The 12,660-nt window shown below is 45.9% G+C and overlaps 1 protein-coding gene across 1 annotated transcript; it reads right to left on the reverse strand.

Annotated features, from left to right (window-relative positions):
• Positions 1 to 210: 210 nt before the first annotated feature.
• ACP6 (acid phosphatase 6, lysophosphatidic) lies at positions 211 to 12,340 on the reverse strand. Its single transcript, XM_024209437.1, has 10 exons — positions 11,631 to 12,340; positions 7,967 to 8,095; positions 7,748 to 7,878; positions 7,149 to 7,228; positions 6,025 to 6,112; positions 4,269 to 4,401; positions 1,855 to 1,955; positions 1,061 to 1,156; positions 678 to 843; positions 211 to 362 (listed from the first exon to the last, which is right to left on the reverse strand). The coding sequence occupies exons 1-10, from the start codon at positions 11,820 to 11,822 to the stop codon at positions 240 to 242; spliced, it is 1,239 nt and encodes a 412-aa protein (XP_024065205.1). The 5' UTR covers positions 11,823 to 12,340; the 3' UTR covers positions 211 to 239.
• Positions 12,341 to 12,660: the final 320 nt, after the last annotated feature.

A 12,660-nucleotide genomic window follows, 5' to 3' on the forward strand; every position in this document is an offset into this window, starting at 1 on the left:
CAGATGCACTACCCATATGTGAGGTTGAGTTATTCTGTATTACACACAGTACCTCCTCTTGCTGCAAATGCATGAGTTAGCAGCAGTGCATACCAGACCAGCAGAATCCTGCATCTAGCATGAACGGGTCTAGTCACCTTCATAGTGACTTGTTGGATGGAGAGAGGGAGGAAAGAAAGAATTCAAACACCAAAGGTTGTAGGCAGGAAACTGAGTTTTATTTAAATACTACTTATGAATTACTTGTCCATCTGCGAGCAAAGGACGCTGTACTCCTCTGGACTTACAGCATAGTGTGATAGAGCATTTAGAAATTCCTCCAGCGGGCAGAGACCTGCTCTGCATCCTCTCACCAATTGTTCCTGCAGGGGGACAAACAAGTTCACACACATTTAATAAATAAATTCTTATGTTGCCAAAACCCCTTTTGTATGATGTCAAACAGGTGAAGTTGAGGCAGAGGTTAAAGAACTTTGCCAAAAGGTCCCACTGAACCAGTAGCCAGGCCAGAAAGATAATTAGGCTCCTGCCTACCCATCTTGTGGCTGAGTATTTTATCATGTTCCCTCTGACAGTGCAATCAAAATCTGTCTCATTCCACAATTTAGTGTGCTGGAAATCCGCTGCAAGACCTCTATCTAGCCAACTGCATTGCAGAGCCACCATTGAGTCCTTACCTCTCCATGGTAAGACAGATGTACAAACCATTCTTTGGATTGCTGATGCTGATACAGTTCCACTGTCACATCTGCGGCATAGGGTGGCCACTTGTGATCAAAGATCCCCAGTGCCATCAACAGAGGGATGAGGGTAACATCATGAGCAGCATAGAGAATGAGCTTTCTGGGGGAGGGAAAGAGATTTTGCATTTATTTCTCTGGATATCTAGCTACAACCCGCATGCCTTTGCTACTGATGGATTAGCTTTTAAAACTCAGATAATAGTTACATACACAGCTGTTCCTTTACTCATACACACTCACTGTCTACGTGAATTGGCTCTTTACATGTGCAGCCAGTCACTGATGGTAGCTAGAGAGACAATTATGTTGTCCTGTACCTGGCCTCTGTAGCAGGAGATGATGGATCCATTGCTTTCATTATATTCTCATGGACTGCATAGAGAAGAGGACCAACACACATCTGGAGAACCTCTCTAGAACAGAGGGAATTGGAAATTAGCCTGAACAAAAAACTGTGGTCCACACACAGAAAAAGTTGGAGAATGCTTGATCTGTCCCTTATTTCACTTCCCCGTTTTGTTTGCTCCGATATACGGATACACACAACCTAGGGGTTGTGACCTGTACTGGTGTCATGACTATACCCTCCACTTCTGTATGGCTTGAAGGAAAGGGAGAATCCTGAAACATTTTTGTTTTAATGCAGGGCCAACATGTTGAGAACCACAGCCCTAATAAAAGGGAAAGCGTCCCCATCACCAGAGAAGAGCTGCTGGGCATTGCAGCTGGGGGCTGTTTTTTTTTTTTAAAGGAAAAAATATCGTTTCCTTTGGCAATAAGTTAGCCTCCTATCACCTTTTACGAACAATTGTGAAACAGTTGCTCAGCTGTGTATATCAGCTGATTTGTTCTGCAAGTCATGTGCTGCAGGCCTAGAAGGTGCTCTTCCCACTAGTATCAACCACTCTCTTTGCAGCCCTGCTGTGCGTTACAGGTGATGCACCACCAGGATAATTCTCTGCCTGGTGGAAATCAGATTCCACGAGTCTGGAATGACATCCTGCAAAAGGGATTCTTTGCTCATCCAGCCCCAGTCTCCCCGCTTCCCCCTTCAACCTAGTGAAGTGCAGAACTGTCCTTCAGGCTGGGGGCTGGAGATATGAGACATCACCTTGAATTATGTTCCAGGATGTAAATCATTGAGTCGATGGATCGACGCTCAATCGTTTTCAGGAAGTTCTTCAGCACGGGGCAGCTGGGCAAGTCATGTACCTGAAAGAACATGTGGAGCGTAAGAGCCAGCGTGCAGCCACCCAAGAGCAGGTACCGATGACACATACATACACACTCACACCTACACACAGGTGTTCATGGGCAGGGCCGGCTCTAGGTTTTTTGCTGCCCCAAGCAAAAAAAATTTTGGCTGCCCCTCCCCCCTCGCCCCAGCCCTGGGTCACTGGTAACTCGCTCCCAGGGCGGGTCATTCAGCAGGAATTTTGGATGTGCACAGAACACAGACAGGATTGGTTCCCATATGGTTACAGAACTGCAGTAAAGTGGAAAAATTTTCAGCTTGTGTGATTGAAGGCTATCTGGATGCATATTATAAGACTGTCCTACATAAATGAGGAAAAGTTGAGGTGCCTTTATTATTCTTTTGTTCCATTCTCTGTTTCTATAGGGAATTTGCCAATGCAATATCACTGTCTTCCTTTTAAACAAATAAAACTAAAACTTAATAATAATAATAATAATAAAAAAAGCAATGGCTGTTGAAAATAGCAATTCCAGTCCTAATAACCACTGGGAAGCATTTCTTCCTCAATTTATTCTACTTTTTCCTACAGCAAGTTACAGTGGATCAGTATATTTGATTTGGGAGAAATGAAGTATCAGCTGCCCAAATTGAGCTTGAGCACTCCTGAATTTTGAGGGTGTTCAAATCTGGAAGGCAGGTGCTAGATTCCCTTTCTGAATATTAGCAAAATCTGGAAAAGAAAAGTCAATTTCTGCTTCCATGGCTCAGAAGTGTAAATCCTCCTACGTGCCTGGTACTGTATCTAAAGCTGCCCAGGTCCAGAGCCTCCCCTCCCTTACTTTTCATTTTAAATTCTAGTGGGATCCACGTACCTGCCTTGCTAGGCTTCAGATAGAGAGGTGCAATGTCCATTTAGTCCACCCAATTCTTTCTTTGGGGGAGAGCCCAGGGCTGGGGCGGCAGGAGGTGAGGGCGGGGGGGAGAACCCAGGGCTGGGGCAGCAGGGAGGTGCAGGTGGGGGCCAGAGCTGGGGCAGTAGGGGTTGTGGGCGGGAGAGAGTCCAGGGCTGGGGCAACACAGGGGTGCGGGGGAAGCCCAGGGCTGAGGTGGGGGGCGGCAAAAAACCTAGAGCTGGCTCTGTTCCTACTATTTACAGCAAGCTGTAGCATGAGGTTTCAGTTCTACACGCCTTCCCCCGCCCTTTCCTGTTAATTGCGGCCAAGGGAATGCAGTTCTTTCCCTGCTCCAGGGCTGGCTCTATAGGAAGGGAGCTAACCAAGGAACTACAGCTCCCAGGGCTCCCTGTTGGTTCTCAGCTCTCATGCTGGATTCTTGCGCCCCTGCAAATTTGCCGCCCCAAGCAACTGCTTGCTTTGCTGGTGCCTAGAGCTGGCCCTGTTCATGGGCTAAGTTTCACAATATGCACACTCCACAGGTCTGCACTTACTGTAGGAAACTAACTTGTGAGGGGTGTTGCGGGTTTTTTTTTTGGGGGGGGGGGCATTTAATATAAGGAGCTGGCCCTTATACCAACTGCAAGGTTTATATATATATTTCCCCTTAAGCTTTCATGCACATAAAGAGCACTAAACGTGCTCTTAACACCTATGATGGAGATACAGAGCTATTCTCCTGACAGCCAGACCAGCTGAATCCTATTAGTTCCAATGTAGAATAGGGATATAAAAAGGATTTTGAGCCTCTCTCTTTGAGACAGGGAAATTTGAGCAAAGACAGAATCCTGCAAGAAAAAGCCCTGGAACTAGCCAAACTCAAGAGGAAGGATAGGTCAAAGTCTATGTCAGTTAACAATAAAGGCAAACCTCAGGAAGGCAGTAAATTTGGATCATGTGTACTGTGGTAGGAGCCGGGTGGAAATGCCGCCTGCCTGTAGGCCCAGTTCTTGGCATGCTGATTAGAGCTAGGTAAATAATAGTAGGAAAAAACTTTGCAAATATATAGCTCAATATTTGAATTATTTACTGAGATTTGTAAGCTGAGTGAAGGAAGAAAAATGTTTCTTGAATAACTTATGTCAGGGGTGGACGAGAACTTGCCATTTAAATAAATGTTTCTATTATATAAACCACATGCCGCCAACTCTTGTTGGTTAGAGAAGAGGGTGCTCTGAACCTTGCTTCATATTAAGACAATCTTCCTCAGGCTGCTACTTTCGAAGGGCCGCATCCAGCCAACGAGGCTGCACGGGCAGATGCCTGTGGAATGCCACTGACTTTAGGGGGCTCTGCACATGCGCAGGGGTCTACCTCTGTGGATCAGCTTGCAGGATAGGGGCCTGACATTGCTGCAATTATGTCCAACCTCACCAGCTCAGCAAAGATGTTGTCGAGTAGAAGAAAAAAATCCACAGACTTCTCACTGTCGATCCCCATCTCCTCTCGAATCATTTTCAGATCATCAGAGATGCCCGGCTGCAACAAGACACTTTCCATTTTACCCCTGTCAAGAAAAAGGAGGCTTTTTAGATCCTCAGGCACGCTGGCAAGAGCAACAAGATAGCCGCAAGAGAACCTCCCTGCTCGTTGGGTAGGGCTGTCTTCCAGGAGCGCGAGGGAAGAGAATGGAAACCGCTCAGTGCTGGATGGTGTCCCAGCGTTTGGAATGCTGACACTAGAAGTGACAGATTCTCTGTCTGAGCTGATGCCAAGATTTTAGATTTGTCATTGGGACTCTAACCTGGGGAGGAGATGTTAATTCCAAGGAGGAAATCTAAATGAGACACAAGCATTTCAAAAGAAAAGGACACGCTCAGCAATGATTACATAGCAATTAATAGTCAGTGTCACTGGAACTCAGCCCACCTGTACCTCCAGGGAGCACTACTTTGCCAAGCTTGCCTCAGAAGGAATGAGCAGTGAAAAAACCCTGGACTGACTCCTACATTTGTTGTATTTATTATAGGGGCAATGCAGAGTGATGCCATTAGTTAACTTGGCCTTTAGCCCCTCTTTTCAATTCTTTTTAAACTTTGCCAAACTTCACCCAATTGGGCTGTAAATGTCCATGCTGGATCTTTGCCTCAGTCTGAATGGGGATGGGGGGTGTTTCAGCAAAAATTCTTCAGCCTTTTCCCAGAATTAAATTGGGGGAAAACAGCTTTATCAATGTTAAAAAGAAAAAAGTCTGACTGTTTCTTTCAACAGTTCTAGCACCTCACAAACCCATCCCTATTTGGCAATCCTCCCAAAAATTTTACACATATGCAATTGTTCAGTGCTTGCTCCTTAGTGGTGTGAATGTCCCAGCTGCAGTGTGCATGTTCTCAGTCCTCACTGAGATGCCTGCAGCAGTCAGCCAGCTTGCCTGTCCACTTCTTACCCCATCAAAATACACCCTATATTGCAAAGCCAAGCACTCAGTTTTCATACACCAAAATTAAGGTTGCCTCTTTGTGTGAGAGAATTCTGAGAGTCTCTACTGGGCTGTGGACAAAAGTGTGTCATGTAATCCAAGACAAGCGCAGTACATATGTGCAAAGGGGACAGCGTTAGATAGCACTGGCAACCTTAAATCTGGCATTTATTAACTTGAGTGCCTGACTTTGCAACCTTAATGTTCTTTTCATGTAGATTTTTATAAGAAATATTTTAAATTCTCAGATAAAAACTTTGTTACAGGTGCTCAGCCTTAACTCCAATCAGTTAAGGGTATAAATATTACACAGATGTTGTAATGATCCCAAAACAAAACACTACACACCCTGGACATTCAGAGTTAAGGTTAAATTTAAAATAAATCCAAACACATTAAAGAATGGAACTGCAGAGTTAAGGCTCCCAAGCAACCTTAACTCTGCCGTGTAGTGATGCTTGTGCTATAACCATACAAGTATGATTTGTGCACAAGTGTTTGTAGTGATTAGATTAAACTGATCTTTCAAGATCTATTAAATATTTTTTCCCACATAGTGTCACTAATACTTTATGCAACTGCACAGAGACAAGGAGTACAGCCATTGCAATAGGAAGAATTCAGTGAATGAGGAAAACATGGTGCTTTCAGTTATTAGCAGTGATGTGCCATGATGGGGACCTCAGAAGAAGAGATGTGACTGGGGATTACCTGCTCAAATGCTTCAGGCGCTGGCAGTTCTGGTAATTGGGGTAGAGGATTTCAGTGCTTGCTTCATCAGTGACAATAGTAATGGGTCCTGTGGAATGGACAAGAGGAGACTTCTGTTATCCCTAGCACAGCTGGGGTTGCCTTATACTAGATCTGCTTTCACCAATACAGGAATACAGAACTGGGCCTTTGTGCAAGACCGTCTCCCATTAAAGTCAATTTCCTTGTACAAGGTCTCACCTTTGTTTTCATGTCCTTCCAAGGCTCTGCCAATTCTCTTTTTGTTAATCAATATTTACATTGTGGTACCATCTAGAGACCATTCAGATTGGAGCCTCATTGTGCACGGCTGTGGGCATACATCTCATAAATGGCAATCTCTGCCCCAAAGAGTTTATTGCTGTAGGAATCTTAACTGAGCCCGTGTGTGGGGGGGGGGGAAAGGGGGCATTTCCCACTCTCCGAGCTCTGGTCTGGGACCTTGAAGTGAAAAAATTCTCTAAATTACTGTGTGCCACAAAATATATCCCTCCCTGTAACCCATCAAGAGTGTTATGATCTGGTAGGTCACTTTGCTGCAGCCAGGACATTCAAGCCCAGGGACCAAGAGCAAATGAGATGCTCTCAAGACAGTCATATCTCTAGGGCCTGCTCCCTGTGACATTAGTCTTACATTGGTGAGCTTTAGGGTGCAGGTGAAGGTGTTTCTGGATGGTCAAACTTTTAACAGGGCTCAGGACTCTTATGGGCAGAATGCTCCAGGTTCTCTCAAGAGACATTTCAGACCTGACTATGTATTGTGGCCTACTCTTCATTTCTCATTGCCTGTTTCTGACACTGGTAAATGCTGCCCTACTCAGTCAAGCTGAGCTTGCAGCAGCAGGGGCAAGGGATCAAGGATGGGCATCAACATGAAGCGAAGGAAGAGACAGAGCAAAAGGCAAACTGACAACTCATGCACTAGGCAGGAGATCCTAGATGGGAGGGTGGGGGAGGAAGAGCAACAGAAGGGTGGTGTGGAGACAGCAACCTGGGGACCAGAGCAGTTGGGATGTGAGAGAGGAGAGTGTATCTAGGGTAGATTGGGGCAGAAACACAGTTAGAAATCACCCCCCCCCCCATACCTTCTTTATGCTGTTGGAACAGCCCAGCCAGCAGACACCGCGTGGACTCCAGATTGCGAACAATATTAGTGGAACGGACGCTGAAAGAGAGAAGGCAGCTTGTGAAACAGAGTGACACGGTCTTCCTCCTGTAAACAAGGCCACATCCAAGAACAACCTGTTGGACATGAGACCTCGATCTCCCCATGAATCAGCAGCTCCAGATACCCACTGTCAAAATCACTGAAATGGCAACTCGGACATTGAAGGCACTAGTGTCTCAAATTTTTGTACTGGTGACCCCTTTCACACAGCAAGCCTCTGAGTGCACACACACACCCTAAATTAAAAACATTTTTTTTTTATATTTACCACTATTATAAATACTGGATGTGAAGCAGGGTTTGGGGGTAGAAGCTGACAGCTCGTGACCCCCTTCCCCCCATTTGAGAACCCATGCACTAGTGACTCCTGGTACCAAGTTGTACTGGCCATGTGGGAGGAGTCAGAGGCCTGCAGTGAGAGACACTGGGGGAGGAGCATGTCAGTCAGGGAGCCTTCATCCAAGAAGTAAGAGTGAGGGCTGCGGGGGACTCATGCAGGAATTTTCAGAAACTCACAAGACCTCGGAAGGTTTGAACACCGGAGATAGAAAGTTGATCTTCTCCACATAGCTTCTCCTCAGCCTTTCCCCCAGTTCAAACATCTGCTGCATCCCCACTGTTGTCAGCTGCCCAGCAACGACACCACCCTGGGGAGAGAAACAGCAGTCACATTCAGTGCATGGAAAGATACGAGTCTCGCAAGGGGAACCTGATCAAGGGGAAAGAGTCTCTCACCTTCAGTGTGGTCTTTTTGTATTGATCTTCATAAGGGGAGTGGGGTTTTGGCCCACCAGAGAGGTCAGTTACTGTGTAATCAAACTGGGTTTGAGCAGGGACTTCTAACAGAGTTGGATGCCACTCCACCTGATGCAAAAAACATGAGAGAAATGCTTCATTAGAAAATAATCATCTTCCAATCACATCAGAACTACTCTGGGCTACACCAAGGCATGGGGGAATACACTATGCTGCCTCTGCGATAATGAGACAGCATCAAGTAATATATAGTACATGACTCCATCGTCTCCCGTTATATAACACAGCATCTTGGAACGTACGGTGCTAGGACGTCTGAGACCCTCCATTATTGAGACATGCAACATGACCTCTCTATTGCTCCTGAGAACCTCCAGCACTGAGACCGCCATACCCCTCTAGCAGCTGAAGAAATAACAGGCGATCACACCTGCTACTAACAGCAAACTGAATTTCTCCTTGAGCTAAATGGTAGAGCTAATACTCTCAGATTCAAGAGCCATGAAAAGCTGGGTCAGTCACAATGATGCCCAGGTAAGTGGGGCAGTGTAGTGCCTGCTTACTGGAGCAGCCTGCATAGCAAGTGCTCATTGCCCTGAAACAGCTCTCTGTGTCTGAGTACTGGGAGTCGAGCACTTGGTTAAAGCGGCAAGTAGAAACGGTTTTGCCACTTCAGTGGCAGGCTGCTCCTGTACTGGCAACTAATGGATAGGACTCCAGAGGGGGAGCGTGTACTTTTGAATCTGTAGGCTCCCCCAGCCAGATTTCTTACAAACATTACATTCCCTCTATTGTATTCAGCACAACAGCCAGCAATTCAGTAGGTAAAAGCTGGATCTAGCCAATTTTTGTTCCCAAATCCCAATGTCTTATCCTGGTTACCCTATTTAAAGGTACACTCTAGTGACAACGCTCCTGAAAAACCAGATGCATGTAGACAAAAATGGCCTAAAAATCCCAAGTCGTTACCCTAGATCTAGCCATTTTTTATTTCAAGCCCTAAATTTGTACCACCTACAATAGAAAACCGAAGCCAATACCCATTGTACCAGTACAAAGAAGGCATGGACCCTGATAGATCTTGGTTCAAAAGGGCAGCAAAAAATTGGATCTAGCTGGTATTTGGCAAACACTGTAATTTAAAGTGGCTTTGTGCACTTAAACAGATATGCATCTTATACAGTAACAATGTATAGTTACATATGTTTGGAGAAAATGTGACATTGTAGTTGGATCTCTGCACATGACGCTATTTGAGTTAGAAGTGTGACAGACATCTTTTTGAGAGTGTCAGATGCTAAACTCTATTTTATATCAGATACTAAGTGTGGCTAAGGGATAGGACATCAGCAGCTTCTCAGTACACAAAAGTGAATTTATAGTATTTCCATGTAGTTAAACTAGTTATCATAATTATGTGTACTTATACAGTAACAGAAGATCCAGTTCTGCCCTCAGCTATGCACCCACACTGACTTCAATAGAACATGTCCACGCACTCAATATTAACTACGTTTTAAATTAATACATTAGAACCTTGCTAAACTGCAATTTCCTAATTCCCATGTTTAAATAAATGGTGTGAACCCTCTTCTCAGCAAAGATTTAACAGCAGACTCCTGTAGCGAGGTTTCATATTGCCAAGACTTCATTACTTTTGCACATTATTAGAGAGTATGTTTACTACTACGCCATATTGTATAAATAATTAAAATTAAACTACAGCTGTCACAATAAATGAATAGAGAACACTATAATGAAATAGCTTTGTTATTCTGTTCACTTGCTAATTAAAAAAAATCAGCACTTGGTAATGGGACTCCCTGTTGTCACGCCAAATGAGCAAGGCTTTATGGTATTGTTAACTGCATCTAACTTTAATTAATTACTATTTTATCCAATATTGCTATTTTTTCCAAAATGGTATCCTAACAATTCTGACTCCCTTTATCCTGCTTGGATTTGTGTACAAGTCAATTTGAATCAGAGATCTCTCTCATCCCCGTTTTAAAGACAGCCATTACACCATCCCTGGCTAACTATCTACCAAAGCCACAAATTTGATAGCAATCTAGGTCACAGTTGGAACCACATTTGGAACCAAACACTCATATGCACAGTTGCACTGAACATACTAACATCAAATATGATCTGACCAACACTAGACAAGATGCTCCCTCTTCTTCCACCTTACCAGCTGCATTTATTGTCTACATAGACAGTAAAAATCTAAGCTTCAGGGGCAAAAATGTACAGGTTCTGATAGGATCCAGATACCACATCCAGGAGTTGGAAGATGCACCGAGTCTAAATCCCTGCAAGTACAAATGTCTCTGAAGCAGGGCACTGACTATGTTTGGGAGGCTCAGTGTCATTAGATTCTTAGGTCCAAAGCCTTTACCTAGGAATTGCAGGTGTTCTCAGCACAATGACCAAAGGGTAGGCCAACCTTTCAAAAAGACACGTTACCCTTCAAAGGCACTTTGGTCTTTTGGAGTGTTTAGGCTTTAGGAACGATTTAATGAGACGCCCAAAACAAACCCCCCCGAAGTCTAGGCCAGAAGCCCCACCACGGGGCAGCACCATTTCCCAGTGTTGGATGCCAGAACCACCAGGCTCCCTGAGACAAAGGGCTGCCATGGCTTCACTTTGTCAAACCCATCCTGTTCACCATCTCCTCTCCTCCTGCTAAACCACACTGCCACTTCCCTGAAGGATAACTGCTCTTCTCCTCATAAATAAGTGTAAAGCACACAAAGGTAGGGAGGTAGGGGAGACTGGTGTACAGGTAAGCATTTTATTTTTAACACTAGTTGTCATTATACATAGTAAATGATTTTGAGTTGGGGGAGAAAAATAAAAATTAAGTGGATTCAGCAGTGGATTTCCTTCCTCTCCCCCCAAGCTTTATTGCACCAGAATGCACTGGGAATCAGACTTTTCTAGTGCAAGGGCACTGAATATAAGTGTTGTTTGTAAGGAGCCATCATGGCCTAATAGACTGGGGCTTAGCGGAACTGATTTCTAGTCCTAATTCTGCTGCAGGGAGACCTTAGGTAAGTCATATCCCCTTGAGCCTCAGTTTCCTCCATCTGTTAAATGAGGATAATGATACCTCCTTTGTAAAACACTTTAAAATCTAGTAATAAAAGAGAAGTGGTATTATTAAATGGTAAAATGTGGAAACCAAGATATAGTTGAGTCCAGAAGGATCCAAATGCTAGATCTGAAATTTTGCCACTCTACTTGATCTGTCAGGATCTAGATTTTACTATTGTAGAGTCGTCAGCTATACTTGTTTATAAATATGGTACAAAAACTGGGAGTTCAGAGCTGAGTCTAGGACTGTGAATCAGCTGTACCAGGAAGAGTCAGAATTCACACTTTAGCACAGTAGTACTTGTCTACTTGCCAGTAGATGCTACAGTTTAGGAACAAAAATTAGATGGATTCAGATTTTACTTGAAGTCAAACTTTTAAAAACAACAATACACTTCACTGTTCTCCTCCATTGCTCTAGTGCACACCCTGTCACTGCAGATACTCTCCCCCCTCCCCCAAGTTACAGGGACAGCCGCTTCCTCTGCTCCTCAGATCAGCCACGCTGTCCTTACATTCGGAGTTTCCAGTAGCCCCTTCTCACCTGCTCTGGTTTCGGGATAGGTCTTAAAGGAGTGCGCGCTCCATGTCGAAATATGACCTGGACCAACTTCAGCTGATGGCGATCGCCGTTGTACTGAGTTTTGTCCCTTCTCAGCTCAGCCAGGGCTACCCTCTTCTGGTGCACACAGAAAGCCAGGGTGCCCAAGACACTCACTCGAGCCCAGATACCCATGCCGAGGGGCTGTCCTCCCTACGAGCTGCTGCGTGTGGATTAGCTTATGTAATGCCAGCCCTGGGAAAGGGTGGAGGCGGAAGGAGGCTGCACCTTAGCCCACAAATTCAGCTACCATAAACAGGCGCATTGGGAGTAGGGCGACCAGACGGCAAGTGTGAAAAACCAGGACACTTTTCGGGGGTGGTGATGATAGCTGCGCACTGTACATAAGACAAAGTCCCTAGGATGGAGACGTCTGGTCACCCTGGCTGGGGGCAAAGGAGGCGGTTGCTGACCCCGCACTTTCCTTTAGCACAACCTGTGAGCGAGGTGCAGGGCTAAGCCAGCTCCGCCCCCGCTAGCCCGGGGCGAGCAGAGGAGCAGGGAAGGGATGCAAAGCGTCACGTCGCAGCCACAGCTGCAGCCTCCTCTCCTGGCCGGGGGGCTCGCTCCTCTCTTCCGGGCGCCAGGGCAGGGGAGGAGCGGCCCCGTCCCCGCTACAAACTCCGGAGCCTCCCAGCCGGACCTGGGGCCAGTTCGATCACCCCAGACAGGGAAAAGAGCGGAGCCACGCACAGGATTATGGGGAATGTAGTTTTCCCACCAGCATATGCCCTTGCTGGGAGACCGCGGATGGACTACAACTCCCAGGATGCAGCGCGGCGAGGCGGGACACTCCTCTTCCTGGAAGCGTTCGGTGCGCTCACCTGTGAGCTGGCAGGGCGACGGGGCGCGCTCTGTGAAGATAGCGCATGCGCAGAAGAGGGACTCTCGGGGCAGGGAGTGAGGGGTTCCGCGTGCTGCGCTTGGGGCTCCCTGTAGTTCCCGCAGGGCTTGGCGCGAGCTGAGGCGAGGC

Source organism: Terrapene carolina, unplaced genomic scaffold (genome assembly GCF_002925995.2).
Source record: "Terrapene carolina triunguis isolate 2854851 unplaced genomic scaffold, T_m_triunguis-2.0 Scaffold558, whole genome shotgun sequence".
Lineage (NCBI taxonomy): Eukaryota > Metazoa > Chordata > Testudines > Emydidae > Terrapene > Terrapene triunguis.